This window comes from Drosophila melanogaster, chromosome 2R, assembly GCF_000001215.4.
Source record: "Drosophila melanogaster chromosome 2R".
In the NCBI taxonomy this organism is placed as follows: Eukaryota; Metazoa; Arthropoda; class Insecta; order Diptera; family Drosophilidae; genus Drosophila; species Drosophila melanogaster.
The window spans coordinates 5,598,664-5,612,048 of record NT_033778.4 but is presented as its reverse complement, the minus strand read 5'-3'; the positions used below and the strand labels follow the sequence as shown (position 1 = coordinate 5,612,048).

Here is a 13,385-nt window from a genome sequence, read left to right as displayed (position 1 = left end):
CTTCCCCCTCTTGAGCTAACAAAATGCGCTGGGGGCTATGCTAACTTGGTCAACATGAGTTCACATACCAGCATGCTGCCGTAATCCCAAATGCTTCGGCCAGGGTAAAGGACAGGTTGCTCGTGGCGCAACAGAAATCCCAGGACAACGGAATAAGTTCCTTGGGAACAGGACAGCAGAATAGGACGCCCGGCATGCCAGGCCACTCGCAGCAATCGCAAAAACAAGAAGAAGTTAGCAACCACCGCCGCAACAGGCATCCCAGGGCGGCGTTCAATTTCCAGTATTGCCAAAAGTAGTACCCGTGGGAATGTTATAGCCCCCTTGTGCAATGCCACAGCCACCTTCACATGGTGTGGGTCAACAACAGGGCCAGGGGCCACTCAGCGACATGATGTTTCATAAGCCACCGCCAATCCCGCCAAATCTTCGCTAAACCCAATAAAAAATATCGTTCAAAATCGCTTTATAAACCTCGTCTTTTCATTGCTTTGAATAGCTAAGCAAATAATTTCTCATTAGATTAATCTGCCTAGATGGTAGTAGTACGCTTTTCCTACAAATAAACATTTCCATCTAAACTTTAAAAAACAAATTATAAAAAATGAAATCCCTTATTGAAAGGACTTCATTGTTCTCAACTCTAAGTATTTTTTGGCTTTGGTATTTGCGATTTCTTAGATCGAATATAGCGTACAACAAATGGCACAGAACCTAACGTGATACTTATTCTAGCAGGGGCAAAGACTTTGTGTACGGCATACGCAACAACAAAGGTGCTCCCCGTTGCCACTTTTTCTACAATAGCGGGTGATGCAATTCCAATACACTCCAGAGCTGGGACCAAGTTTATGCCACTGTGAAATAGAGCAAGAAAAGCATAAAACATGTAATTAAAAAAAAAAGGGTTCCAATGTATTATATTTATAACAAGAAAACATAGGGCCAACCAATTTATAACTTTCTATATTTCTATATCTTTTCTATATCTCGTAACTTGTAGAGTAGAAGGTTATTTGTTGAAAAGTATGTAAAACGATAAAATGTAGCTCATGTAGCTAAAATTTGCGTGGATTTCGATTTTGCCATTCAAAAAGTGTTGATTAGAAAAAGATCAGAAATTTGGTTAACGCAGTGAGGTGGAGCTCATTGATGTTTTCGATGACGGTCCGATTTCTGCGTGCACAGGATACTCGAATGCATGGTACCCCTAAGTATTTACATTTGCCTTACATTAAGAATATCTTTGAATCATTCAAGGTGATACATAGTGCGATTTGAAGAATTTTTGGTACACTCGTATTAATCCTTCAATTGCAGTTTGTGGTACTTTCGATGCGTTGGCGTCGCAAAATAAATCTTTGTTTTTATACCCGTTACTCGTAGAGTAAAAGGGTACACTAGATTTGTTGAAAAGTATGTAGCAGGCAGAAAGAAACGTTTCCGACCATATACAGTATATATATTCATATATATATTCAACGACTTTAAGTTTTTTCTCATTTTATTCACCAACATCTATCGATATCCCACAAAAATTATGAAATCTCGCGTTCGCATTTCCACTACATGAGTATCGGGTATATGATAGTCGGGGAAGTCGACTATAGCTCTCTCTTGTTTTTCAGTTTATTGTAAGTCTGAACTGAACCGAACAAAATGATAGACAGAAGTGCAAACGAGAATGCTTCCATTAGTCTGTTAGATATAACCTTTTGCTCTACGTGTAAAGTACAACTCGGAAACACAGTATTGTAATTTGGACAGCAGTCTAATTGTAGTACCACCTTACCTTGATACAAGCACATAGAAACCGGCAAGAGAAATCAGTGAAATTCCTACGTGAAACGCAACAATTGGCGCTCCATATTCCTTAAATGCCCTCTTCAGCTGCTCACTTTTACTTAGTTTTGCACCTGTAGGTGTTTTTGTGGAAGAGTTTTGCATAGGTGATTGGGTGCTATAATATCTTCGATTAAACAACCCTGTAAAATTAGTTTAAAATATATTTAGGTTATGTGTTAAGAATGCATATAGGAAAAACACCATTTCATACAAAATATATCTATTTTATTTTAGAGTTATATACCCATTACTAGTATTTTAAAACGGTTCTTTATATTCGATGAAAAGTATCTTACAGATAAAAGAAAAGTGTTTTAGACTTGAATCTCTATCAGGATCGATCTGTTCATGTCCGTCCGTATGAAAGTCCAAATATTTATACCTCAAAAAGCTAAAAAGATGGTATTCGAAAAATACGTTGGGCATGCCCACTCCAAACACAATTGTCTATTTCACACTTTGTTTCGGTTTTCTTGCAATTTAATAAATTCTTTGGTCAATTCTAATTTCTATATAATAGGGTTCCTGGGAACTGAAAGCCAATCCTTAGAATGAGTTCCTGATATATGCAGACATGTAGATGCATTTCTAATTACAATGTTATATACATATATATATGTAAATATATTGTATACATGAAAATATTCATATACGAAAAAATGCTTATACAGTTACATATTTTTACTGGTTACTTTTTGAACGAAGCTTTCTCACCTTGGTCATTCGTTTTAAGAGTAGCATTCTGATCGTAAGTCGCCCAATCCGCTCGCAAACTTTCGCGAAGACCGCTGTAGTGAGAGCACTGCATGTTTTGCGCTGTAAACTTGAATTCCTGGGACCATTGTCCGCCAGGCATGTTCAGATGAGAAAACTTGTTAAGCCCCCCAAACGGTGTTGGTACATTGCTTTGCATCGCGGAATTAAGACTGATCAACCCGAAACAATCATAGGACTGTACATGTGGATCTTGACAAATATTTGGATCGCTTAGGACTGCATGAAAACTGTTGTCAGTTGTGATATCAATGCTTGAGATTGGTGCTTGTGCATTAATCACTGTAGACGAAATGTCACGCGAGCGCTGGGGGGAGAATCGAGTTGTTTCCGCAGAGTCCACATTGATTGGAAGGGGAATTGAGGCTTCATTCACATAATTTCCCATTGCGACACTTAAGTGCAGTTGTTGAACAGCTTTGTGTGTATGGAAGTAGATTAAAATATACAAATATTAGTACTAATTCGTATGAACATACATACATATGTATACGTATGTGTAACTATTGCGCATTTAATAAAAAATGTGTGCATATGTATAAATGTACTTTATACTATTTCGTATAGCTACAGATGCATACATTATCTATGTACCTGCCTATTTTAGACGGCGACAAAAAAGCGTACGTTACCTGGCCATCTCTTACTAAGAAAAAAACAATCACGTAAAGGTCCTTTCAGCACCGCAAACGTTTTGCCCGTTGTGATGTACATTGTATTTGGCAAATGCAAAATAAAAGCTTATTCTGATTAAACTTATCAAGCCGACTAACCAACCCAACTACAAGCAATTGCTGTAGACCGATGGGAGTGCAATAAGACATTTATCGATATTTTTCGGATAAAAATATTTTTCTATCGTTATAAATTAATAACGTCTTTTTCCATTTCATACAGTTAAAAGTGTGCTTTAAAAGTAGCATTCCAATATCCTTTATATTTTATTATTATAAAATTATTTTATTACAACAAACTTCTTATATATTTATTGTTCACCCGCAAATTTTCTACATTTACAGGTTTATATCAGGTATTTTATGACTTCAGTTACTTTCTTGTGTTCATGCTTCATAAGAAGATATTTAATTATTATACACTTCCCACTGTTACCTAAAGTATACATACCTCAAAACTGAGACCAAGAAGTAGCTCTTAGATACTATTATTATGATTATTTATATGTATATTGATTGGTTAATATTCCGAAAAGCATCCTTACGTGTTATATATCAAGAGTTGGAGAATTGGTAGAGCTCTTAATAAATTTATTGATGAAAAAGGGTTATGTTTTTATTTCCATTAAAACTTTTACTATTAAGGTTGAAAAAAAGAAATCGTTAGACTCGTTTTTGTGATATTCACCAATAAGTGGTTGTTAGAATAAAACAGCTAATCATTTTACAACTTCGTTAAATTTTTGTGATTATATTGTATTTTGTCAATTTTTGTCTGTGTCTTCTGTAAAAGGCTTACTAACATCCAATGAAGTTTCTATTTACCAAGACTTTTGTCATTTGCTAAAGCAATGAATATTACGTTACTGTCAGATGGCTATACCATTAATATCACTATTGTTTGATAAAATTCGCAAAATAAAAATTGAATCTTCTGAAGGAGCTGTAACGAAATCGAGTCCACTTAGAGTATCGCAAGAGCGTTTTAATTCATTGCAAAGAACCAAAACACTGGTCAAAACATCTTTGTTAGATCCACGATTCAAAAAGGTATATCTTCCGCCCGTCACATCTAGTGAAGGATTTTGTTTTCGAACTCTCTCAAAGCAGCATTAAAAAAGTAAGAAATGTTTTTAAATGTTGTAACCATTACTAACACCGTTTTAAATAACCCGTTACGTGATTACTAAATTTATAAAATAAACCGTAAAAATGTAATGAAACCATTTATAGATAAAAAATAATAATAACAATCTAAATTTTTAATGCCGTATTCACTGACCTTTCCGACTGGGAGCTCATTGGATGACGAACATAAGGACTTCAGCAACGAAGGATTCATTAAGGCTCGTAACCGATTAATCACAACGCGACGCATGAGCTTAAACTGTTTTCGAGATTACCATTCGCGTCTTGGGAAAGTGATCCTTGACTGTTTTGGAAAGGACACCGAAAATTACACTTTGTCTGATCTTTCTAATTTGGCAATAAGCTACCTTATTATGCCAGATATCTAGTATACCTTTTTACTCTCAAGTATCGGGTATAAAAGGAAGTTGAGATCGAAGCGAGATGCTTATCGGTTGCAACATTTATGAAACCTACCAATTCTAGACAAATTTTGTAGTTTGCAGCTTATCTTAGGTCGTAGTTCGATGTTCAAAGTCAAATCAAAAGTTCATATCGACAGGCGGATAGACAGACGGACAGGCGGACTCATTTTTTTCGTTCAGATTCAAATCAAAAAATCCATACATGGGTATTGAACAGAAAAAGCAGGATACCGTTAAATAAATTTGTGAATTAGAACCATGATCTTTTTCATGTTTACTTTACTTTGCTACCGAGTTTGGTTTTCTTTGTGATTGGCGTTTCATTTTGAGGGTTTGTGAATAAAAGGCCAAACCAGCCTAATTGAAATTTTGCGGTGTGCCTGTGCAGCGACTGCTCGTTTTACGCTGTGGTATTCGGAGGGTGAAGCTTCACCCTTCAAGCGGCGTTGCGACTACTCCATGGACAGCTACTCGAGGCTCGGCTGATAAGGGAAAAAGTAATAATAAATAAACGGATATATGAGTCGGCAATAGTTTTTCCAATTGCCGCGATAATAATCGACGTGAACAACAATGGTCTTTGTCCTGGTCATGCTCCTGCTGCTTGGGTGCCCACATAAAGAACAATCGCGAGCACGCGCCCAACGAAAATTACAGGATCATTTATGGCGAACGGGGCAACCGCCTGGTAGCAGTCTCTTGGTAGCACCCGCTGCAAAAACAACCCCGTGCTGACACAGCGTGTGTGTAAACACGTCGCAACAATTAGTTGCCCTTAACGAATCGACGGCGAACCGTCGTCTTCCGGTCAGGGTCCCGGAATGACATTAAGCTCCGATTAGTCACTTTCAAGTTGGTTAGGAGCCAAGCAGCTGCCTGCCATCCGCAACTCTCGCTCTTATTGTTGGTCCCCATATCTGTATTTGTCGCACAACTTTGTTGTGATTACGGCGATAAAGCGGCTCAAGTAAATCACAATAATACGACGGTCTAGTCTGGCCGACTCGGTTCGAAAGAAAGTGTGAATAGAGCCGGGCTCAACAATCAACAACAATAGATTCGCCGGACCGGACCATCAATGACAAATGTCTCTAGGATTATGAGTGGGCATGTGCATAAAAGTCAAAAGCAATAGAAATAAAAATTGTGTTCACGTCATGGGACATGTCAACAAAAACTGCCGAGAAGCAATTGCGCGACACTTTCTTGGGTGTAAATTAAGATACTTTATACTGGCCCTTGGTGAGGACCAAGCTGGTGGCCAGCTTGGGTTTTTGTGTATCACTCGATTGTATTTTGCTCTTTGCATGCGTCAGCTATATATTGAACCGCTAGCATATTCATTGATTTTCGAACAGTAATTCTGCAATATCATTGCCTGTTCAACTTCGTGGGACTAGCACAACCCATCTCTTGCCTCCCCGCACCGTCCCGCGAAGAAATGCCGTCACGTACGCGAGCCCCATCGTTCAACAAATAAAGAATGAACCGGATCCTCATCGTAATTATACTGATGCGTTAGCAAAATTGCTGTCAAATTATAGGAGGCCAGCTCTAAAATCGAGCGATCTTTTGAAGGTAGGTAGGAAATACGAAATTCAGTGGCCATTAAAGTTAATGATGGGTATTTATTTTCAAAAAAGCTTTTCATTCTAAACTCTTTTAGGGGTATATTAATAAGAGATTCCGACCAGCAGTGTCTTCATTGCATTTATCTTCATATTTTATAAAGCGCACATCGAGAACATGATAAATATTATTTCATAACAACTATTTTTATAAACAAACTTTTTTAAGAAACTCTGAATTGATGGAACCGAGATACATAAAAAACGGACTTACACCTTATCTATTCACAAAATACAGGAATTTGAATACTAAATTACACACATTACTCGAAGAGTAAAATGTTAAAGTAGATTCGTTGAAAAGTCTGGATCAGGTTCAATTGAAATGAATTAAAAAGAAATCAACAATTCGTTGTTATACCCGTTAAATGAATAAAACAGGTAACACAAAACTTTTCCTAACACTTTATTGAGGATCAATAACCGAGTCGGTATTGAGGAGCCAAAGAAGTTAACATTTTTTTGTAAATGCATTTTTCTCTGATCACAATTAATAATTATAACATCAAAAATTTTATAAAATCAAACTAAAGTAGTTAAAATCAAATACTTCCGTGAATTCGCTAAAATTTTTGAAACTCCAAAGCTGAATTTTATTTGGCTTAATTAAGAACACATGCTATTAACGGAGTACCCCTTATTAAATAGTCTCAGTGGCAATCGAATATAAGAAGGAACACTAAAAATGTGAAGGAAGTCGTTCTCTGAGAATTGTATATAAACGGTACGACTAATCCTATATTTTTAGAATGAACGGCTACTCTTGGCGTTAAATTCTCTGTATATAATTTTTGTATTTGCTAACAACATTTGCCAAACAATGGAGGATCTTTTAAACGAAGTTGTACCACAAGAAGATTTAGAAGTAAAAAATATTATTTTAGTTCTGATTGTTATAAAATAAATATTTTGCATTTGCTCCAGAGATTCGAAAAAAAGTATCATCACGAACTTGAGTTGGATGGTGAAGTTACCACAGACACAAAGTTTGAGTACGCATTCCTAAATCTAAAAACATTAAAATATCTCAATTCTTCTCAATTCTAATGACACAATAGGTACGCATTCTGTCTGGTCCGAAGTCGGTACACAAATGACGTTAGAAAGGTGACTCACTTTTAAAGCTGTAAAGATGTAAAAATATTATTTTATTTATAATCCAGGGAATTATGATTTTGGAGGAACTGGCTCGTACGCATCCAGATGGAAGGCGTGACTATATATATTATCTTGCGTTTGGTAATGCTCGTATCAAGGAGTATACGTCTGGCTTAAAATACTGCCGAGCTTTTCTTGACATCGAGTCAAATGATCAAGTTCGCTCCCTAGAGGTTAGTAAGGTCACTAAGGAAAGCAGCAATTTCTATATAATCTCCAATAGATTCAAATAATTTTTTGATCCAGAAAATTTTTATGACAACCAAAATCCCATGATCACAAAAGATGTGTCGTGTTAAATGTACATATATAATAATGAAAAACATATTCATGTGATCCTCACTAATGTACATACACTAAAATTCAATGTACGAATAATTACTAAATAACTTTACATATTTCAGGAATATATTAAAAAAGAAATCGATAAGGAAGTGGCAAAGGGTATGGTGGTTGCAGGCGGAGCAGCTTTAGTACTTGGCGGAATATTAGGACTTGGCATTGCTATGGCTAGAAAGTAATATTTTATACCAACACGTTTTTAACCGACAATGTTCTTTTAAAAACAAGCAGTTGAAAATTAAATATTTATGATTTAAATTAAATCTACATTGACTTAATTATTAATGCTATGTGTACATTGTTTATTTTTTAGTAAACAAAAACGGGAGAAATAGTAACGTCACCACTATTTAAGGAAAATAAAACATCGAAAGGTGCACATCAAGATGTTATGAAGTTTAATACTTGAAATATGTTAATTTACTACATCAACATTCTAATTAATCTTTATGTACGGTTAAATCAATAAATTATCCAATTGTTGCTTGTAGATCGTGTGTGTTAATTACATATGTTAAGGTATAGTGCTATGCCGACTCCGCTGAATTAAACTCCAACAATGCTTAAATCATCGGACTTCTGTTGTTTTTAGTCCATACAAAGAAGAACTTCGAAGGCGTAGTCTACCGAATCATCGCCCCGGCTGGGTGCAAAATAATATGATCTCCCTGGGTCCAGAAGACTGACCTCCAGTAATCCAAACTACTCTCTACTCCTTTCTAGTGAAATTGTATTTCGGATATTTTTTTTTAGACTCAGGATAGGTAGGATTAGCTAAGTGTTCCCATCTAAAATAACTATTTCTTCATGTCGCATATTTTTGTGAGTACGTACGGCTTTATCAAAATCGTAACACAAGGAACAGCAGATAGCCTTGAATAAAGGTTATGGGTGGAGCGCAGTTTTATACTGAATTTAATTCGGAGACTAGCTATATTTCAATAGTGGTAATACTTTGGACGTTGATAGGGGATATCAAGAAAGCACGCATTTCAATCCGGCTCTATCTCGTCAGCGAGTGTCGTGGTGTTCTTTTGAGGTTACAGCATTTGGGTGCTCATTCATATCTATGTGAATTTAAATGATAGCTATGGAAAATGATAGATAGGGAGTTTCTCTCAATGCACAACCCACAATGTCATTGGGGGGTGATAGTTGCTCACCCTGCCATGGTCCACGCGATTCCAAATTAATTATGCATTTGGCCGCTTTTATCCAATTGGGGTACGGAAGTTCTTGGATCAGCATGTAGTTTAAATTGGTGTTTCTACTTAAACATAATTTGATTTTATTACTGATCTATTGATTAATATTGATATTTTTTCATTCTATACCTAACCGTTCTAATTCCTGTAATAATTCTACACTTGTTCGTCTTCCGTTCGATATCATTTTCATTTATTATTTACTACATATGATACTCGAAAACATTAGGTAATTTAAAAGTAAGACTTTCTTGGCTCCATTGCATAAATATTTATAAAAACATTTAAATTTAGTTTATTTCACTTCAATAGACTTACGCAATGATTAGGTTTTAAATTTGAAAACAAACAAAAGCAAAATGAGCATACATATGTGGACATTTCGAGCATACGTTTGGTTATATATTGAACTGCCAGACAGTTAATAAATTGGTTGGTCATTAAAATCCACTAATGAAAGAGATTCACCTTATCTTATTCGGCTTACTTATTCGTTCGTGAGCAGTAAACTGTAAATCTTCTTTTTAACCAAGCTCTCTATCTCTAAACTATCCCAAACCTTTTGACTTCAATATTTGATTTGGTTGGTTTATATGAGCTCATTTTGCGTAAAGTTTGGGATGAGACATATTTTTAATACAAATCAACTAAAAGTGTAAATCAAAATCACTTTTCATCCAAGCCATATGGCCAGGAACTTAACCCGGATTTCTATCCGAGCCCCGCTCAGTATAGTTATTAGAGGCCCACAATTTTTTTTAGTGTTAGTTAAGTTTTAATTTTATTTCAAGTAATGGTTTTGTTAATCTCCCTATGTAGACGATATAATAAAAAAAGCCTTTTTAAATCTTCCAGAAATAGGATAGGCCAAGCGAAGATCCATAAATTTGGGTTTGCAAAGGAGAAAAGAAGGGTCCGCAATGACTTATGGAATTTTCCCGTTGGACGATGAGTACTGAATTACTTTAAAGATATGAAAAAATATTATAACATATTTGTGCGGTAGAGTGGCAACACAGGTCAACAAACTTGCTATGCGTCATATCTTGACGGACGGACGGACAGAGGGAGAGGGTCACATCGTCTCGGCTATTGATTATAATCAAGAACATATATATTTTATGTGATAGAAAACGCTTCCTTGTGCCTGTTACGTACTTTTAAACATATCTAGTATACTCTTTTACTCTACGAGTAACGGATATAACTAGAATCCAGTCAGAAATTGAAGTGTCTGTGCAGGAGCCACAGAAGTCGGTGCCAGTGTAAATATTGTTAATAATTTTTAGTCACCAAAATGAATACAGAAATTAACCTCTTAAAATTTAAATACTGAACTCGGCTGATGTTTCTCCGGAAATAGGGCACATAAGAGGCCACTAGAGCCTTGCTATTAAGGAAAGTGGTCATAGGTAGGGTAGGGCAATCCGCAAACACAATTACACCGGTGTTTCGCCAGTAACAGTTGTCTCAAGCTTTCTTTCGAATATAATAATTATCGATCTTATTCATTAATGTCCGTAGCGAAAAGGTATCTGTACAAGCAAGACCACCAAACTCCTCGCCAACGAGCTAGAACCGAATTCCTTCCATCAATTTATTTCGTTACACGTTACGACAGTTCGTCAGCCGACTATCTACTCGAAGAAGTCCAAATTAGTAAATGATTGGTGAAGGGTGGCTATGCCATTCTTGTAAGGACTTATTGTCATTTCAAAAATGGTCTGCTAAACCAGATGCAATCAACAGATGCGCGGAATATCTTACGGACATCACCCATTATAAATTCGTCGGTGTCGTTCCAGGCGACTATGAAGGTTTTATATTCCCAACAGTCAACAGTCACTCAAACATTCTTTCTTGTTTTAATAAACATAAATGATTTTATTTATTAATTCTAACATTAATCTTACTTTTCTATCAAGTCTTGATCGTCGACTGCTTCTGGGACTGTGAAAGCTGTGAAAGTTTAAGAAGCCTTTAAGAGTTCACTGACTATCAGATACACGTTACGCAGATGGTGGAAATGCATACTCGAAATTTCATAATTTTTTGGGATATCGTTATTTATTGGGAAATTAAAGGAGAAAAAATTTAAAAATTGTTCAAAACTTTGGGCCTGACCGTTTCAGGCGTTTTGTAGGTATAGGTAAAAAGAGTAGCCGAAGTGTGTTCGGTATACCGATAGAAATTGGCAAGGCAAACAATAAATCTGGGCGGTTTTGGGAGTTGGAGTGGGAGAAGCAAAAATTTTTTTAACAAATCTTTACAAATTTACAAGACTAACAGGAATATAGGAAAAGATCGAATCGGCTATTGATCCTCATCAAGATAAATACTTCATTATGTATACTATTTTAACTATTTTAACGTAAATAGTATCTCTTTTCCTCTACGAAAAACGGGTATAATAAGCCTAATTGTGTTATACATTTCATCGCGAGTACTAGTGTAGCTGTTTACTGCTGATGAAAGCGAATGCGAAGGTCCTCGCCCTACGGGATAGTTAACATGCCCCCTCTCTCCGACCACAGGGAAACAACACCGATCCAGCAAACGAAAAAACGGAGACGAGCAAAAAATTAAACGAAGATCGCCAATACGAACCCGAACGAAACCATTTTGAGGGAAACAGACAACTTTCGTAATAAAGAGCATTCTCATTTCATACCCTAAACTGCTCAGTTCTTTTTTTTCCTTTCCTCCCTCGACCACAGGATTGTAACTGGCGCAGCCGGACTACAGACAAGGGATTAACAATGCCCACTACGCTTATCGTTCAAATTCTAAAGTGGTGATGAACATGTGACGGCAGTGGTTGTGGGAATTGTATTAGTGTGTAGTGAAATAAAAAAAAATAAGATAAAGCGGTTTTGAAACATAATGACGTGCAAGTGCAAATAAAACAAAAGAAACAAACAAAATCAAGTACAAATTGATTCACAGGCGACCGTATAGGTGTACATCAATCGCTGATAAGGCACCGGGATCATCCATACACCCTATCTCATAAAAATGGTAAATTAATCAAAAACAAAACAAAAGAAGAAAAAAAATTTTTCTGACATGTCAAACTACTGTGTGTGGTGATTGTTTGCGTGTGTCGGAGGGCGCTTGGGGTGCATATTTGGGAGAGTATTTGTATGCTCTTTGGTTACTTCATAAGAATGGTAATTTCATCACTATGGTAATATAACTTCAGCCTATATTTGCACTGCGAATGGTTGTTGTGTCTCTATAGTTCTGAGAACAACCGTTTGGCGCGGCGACAGAGCGTCTAAGTGTTGGTTGTTGTGCACAAAAGAAAAGAGAAGAATGGTAAAGAACTAGATCAGTCGAATATTAGACTTCGTTGTGACCAGAACTCGCTGCGCAAAGAGTGAATGTGGAAATCGATCGCCTCCAAGACAACGGGAACTTCTACACAAGTGGTTTATAAAAAAAATAAATGTAAGTTGTGTGATTAACGACCGATTGTACATCAATCGCCGATAAGGCACCGGGATCGTTTTCACTCATCAATTTACATGAATACAAAATTATTTAACAAATAAATACATAAATACAGAACTCGCTGCGCGGGAGGTGAATGTAGAAATCAGTTGCCTCCAAGGCAACGGGATCTCATGCACAGTGGGTTATAAAAATAAATTTGAGTTTTGTGATTAACGACTGAATATGTGTACAACAATCGCTGTTAAGGCACCGAGATCGTTTACACTTATCAATTTACATGAACACAAAGTTAAAAAAAATATGTGTGTGCTCGCTTGTACACTGTTGAGTTCTGTTGAATTCTTTTTGCACACCACGCACTACACGCAAAAAAAACCCACTCAAATAATTAAAAAAAAATTAATACATATATGTATAGAAAAAAAAAGAGCCAACCAACTTAACGCCTACTGTTGTCAAATGTTCACTAACCTATAAAAAAATACACTCTATTGAATACCTATTTAAATCATGTATTACAGTTAAAGTCGAAAACACAAAAAAAATTACAAAGGTGTATGGAAGCACAGCAGCACTACAAAAACGACATACAATTAACACAAAGCACCGGGAAACAAGGATAAGAAGAAACTACATAAGGGACACACACATACAGGTTTTCTTTTATAATACACATTCAAACATAGAAACGTGTACTAAGGATCTCGGATAACATTAATATACAAAGGAAAGCAAAACAAACCAAACAAA

The 13,385-nt window shown here is 36.2% G+C and overlaps 2 protein-coding genes across 8 annotated transcripts, besides 4 other annotated features; one reads left to right on the top strand and one right to left on the bottom strand.

The window, feature by feature from the left end:
- Positions 1-462: 462 nt before the first annotated feature.
- CG17508 (uncharacterized protein) lies at positions 463-3,414 on the bottom strand. Of its 2 annotated transcripts, NM_143844.4 has the most exons (4): positions 3,252-3,414; positions 2,560-3,036; positions 1,793-1,985; positions 463-857 (listed from the first exon to the last, which is right to left on the bottom strand). In NM_143844.4, exons 1-4 carry the CDS (start codon positions 3,331-3,333, stop codon positions 644-646), a joined length of 966 nt encoding a protein of 321 aa, NP_652101.2. In that variant the 5' UTR covers positions 3,334-3,414; the 3' UTR covers positions 463-643. The 2 variants fall into 2 exon arrangements, with proteins under 2 accessions (NP_652101.2, NP_001246141.1); NM_001259212.2 differs by lacking the exons at positions 463-857; positions 1,793-1,985 and having other exon boundaries at positions 2,055-3,036.
- Positions 1,366-1,619: a mobile genetic element.
- A 3,800-nt stretch (positions 3,415-7,214) lies between the features above and the next one.
- Fis1 (Fission, mitochondrial 1) lies at positions 7,215-8,462 on the top strand. Of its 6 annotated transcripts, NM_001144135.2 has the most exons (6): positions 7,215-7,339; positions 7,399-7,466; positions 7,533-7,581; positions 7,638-7,805; positions 8,037-8,149; positions 8,288-8,462. In NM_001144135.2, the coding sequence occupies exons 1-6, from the start codon at positions 7,295-7,297 to the stop codon at positions 8,307-8,309; spliced, it is 465 nt and encodes a 154-aa protein (NP_001137607.1). In that variant the 5' UTR covers positions 7,215-7,294; the 3' UTR covers positions 8,310-8,462. The 6 variants fall into 6 exon arrangements, with proteins under 6 accessions (NP_001137607.1, NP_652100.1, NP_001137608.1 ...); NM_143843.4 differs by lacking the exon at positions 7,399-7,466; NM_001144136.3 differs by lacking the exon at positions 8,288-8,462 and having other exon boundaries at positions 8,037-8,254.
- Positions 8,463-10,445: 1,983 nt separating this feature from the next.
- Positions 10,446-10,795: a mobile genetic element.
- A 368-nt stretch (positions 10,796-11,163) lies between these two features.
- Positions 11,164-11,535: a mobile genetic element.
- Positions 11,536-11,683: 148 nt separating this feature from the next.
- Positions 11,684-13,385: part of a mobile genetic element that runs on past the window's edge.

Excerpts from the sequence above, each read along its gene's own strand:
- Fis1 (NM_001144135.2), top strand. The coding sequence starts at position 7,295 with ATGGAGGATCTTTTAAACGAAGTTGTACCACAAGAAGATTTAGAA. Across the intron at positions 7,582-7,637 it reads ACACAAATGACGTTAGAAAG|GGAATTATGATTTTGGAGGA; the intron begins GTGACTCACTTT and ends TTTATAATCCAG. Across the intron at positions 7,806-8,036 it reads ATCAAGTTCGCTCCCTAGAG|GAATATATTAAAAAAGAAAT; the intron begins GTTAGTAAGGTC and ends TACATATTTCAG.
- CG17508 (NM_143844.4), bottom strand. The coding sequence starts at position 3,333 with ATGTACATCACAACGGGCAAAACGTTTGCGGTGCTGAAAGGACCTTTA. Across the intron at positions 3,037-3,251 it reads TCTTAGTAAGAGATGGCCAG|CTGTTCAACAACTGCACTTA; the intron begins GTAACGTACGCT and ends ATACACACAAAG. Across the intron at positions 1,986-2,559 it reads TCTTAAAACGAATGACCAAG|GGTTGTTTAATCGAAGATAT; the intron begins GTGAGAAAGCTT and ends CTAATTTTACAG.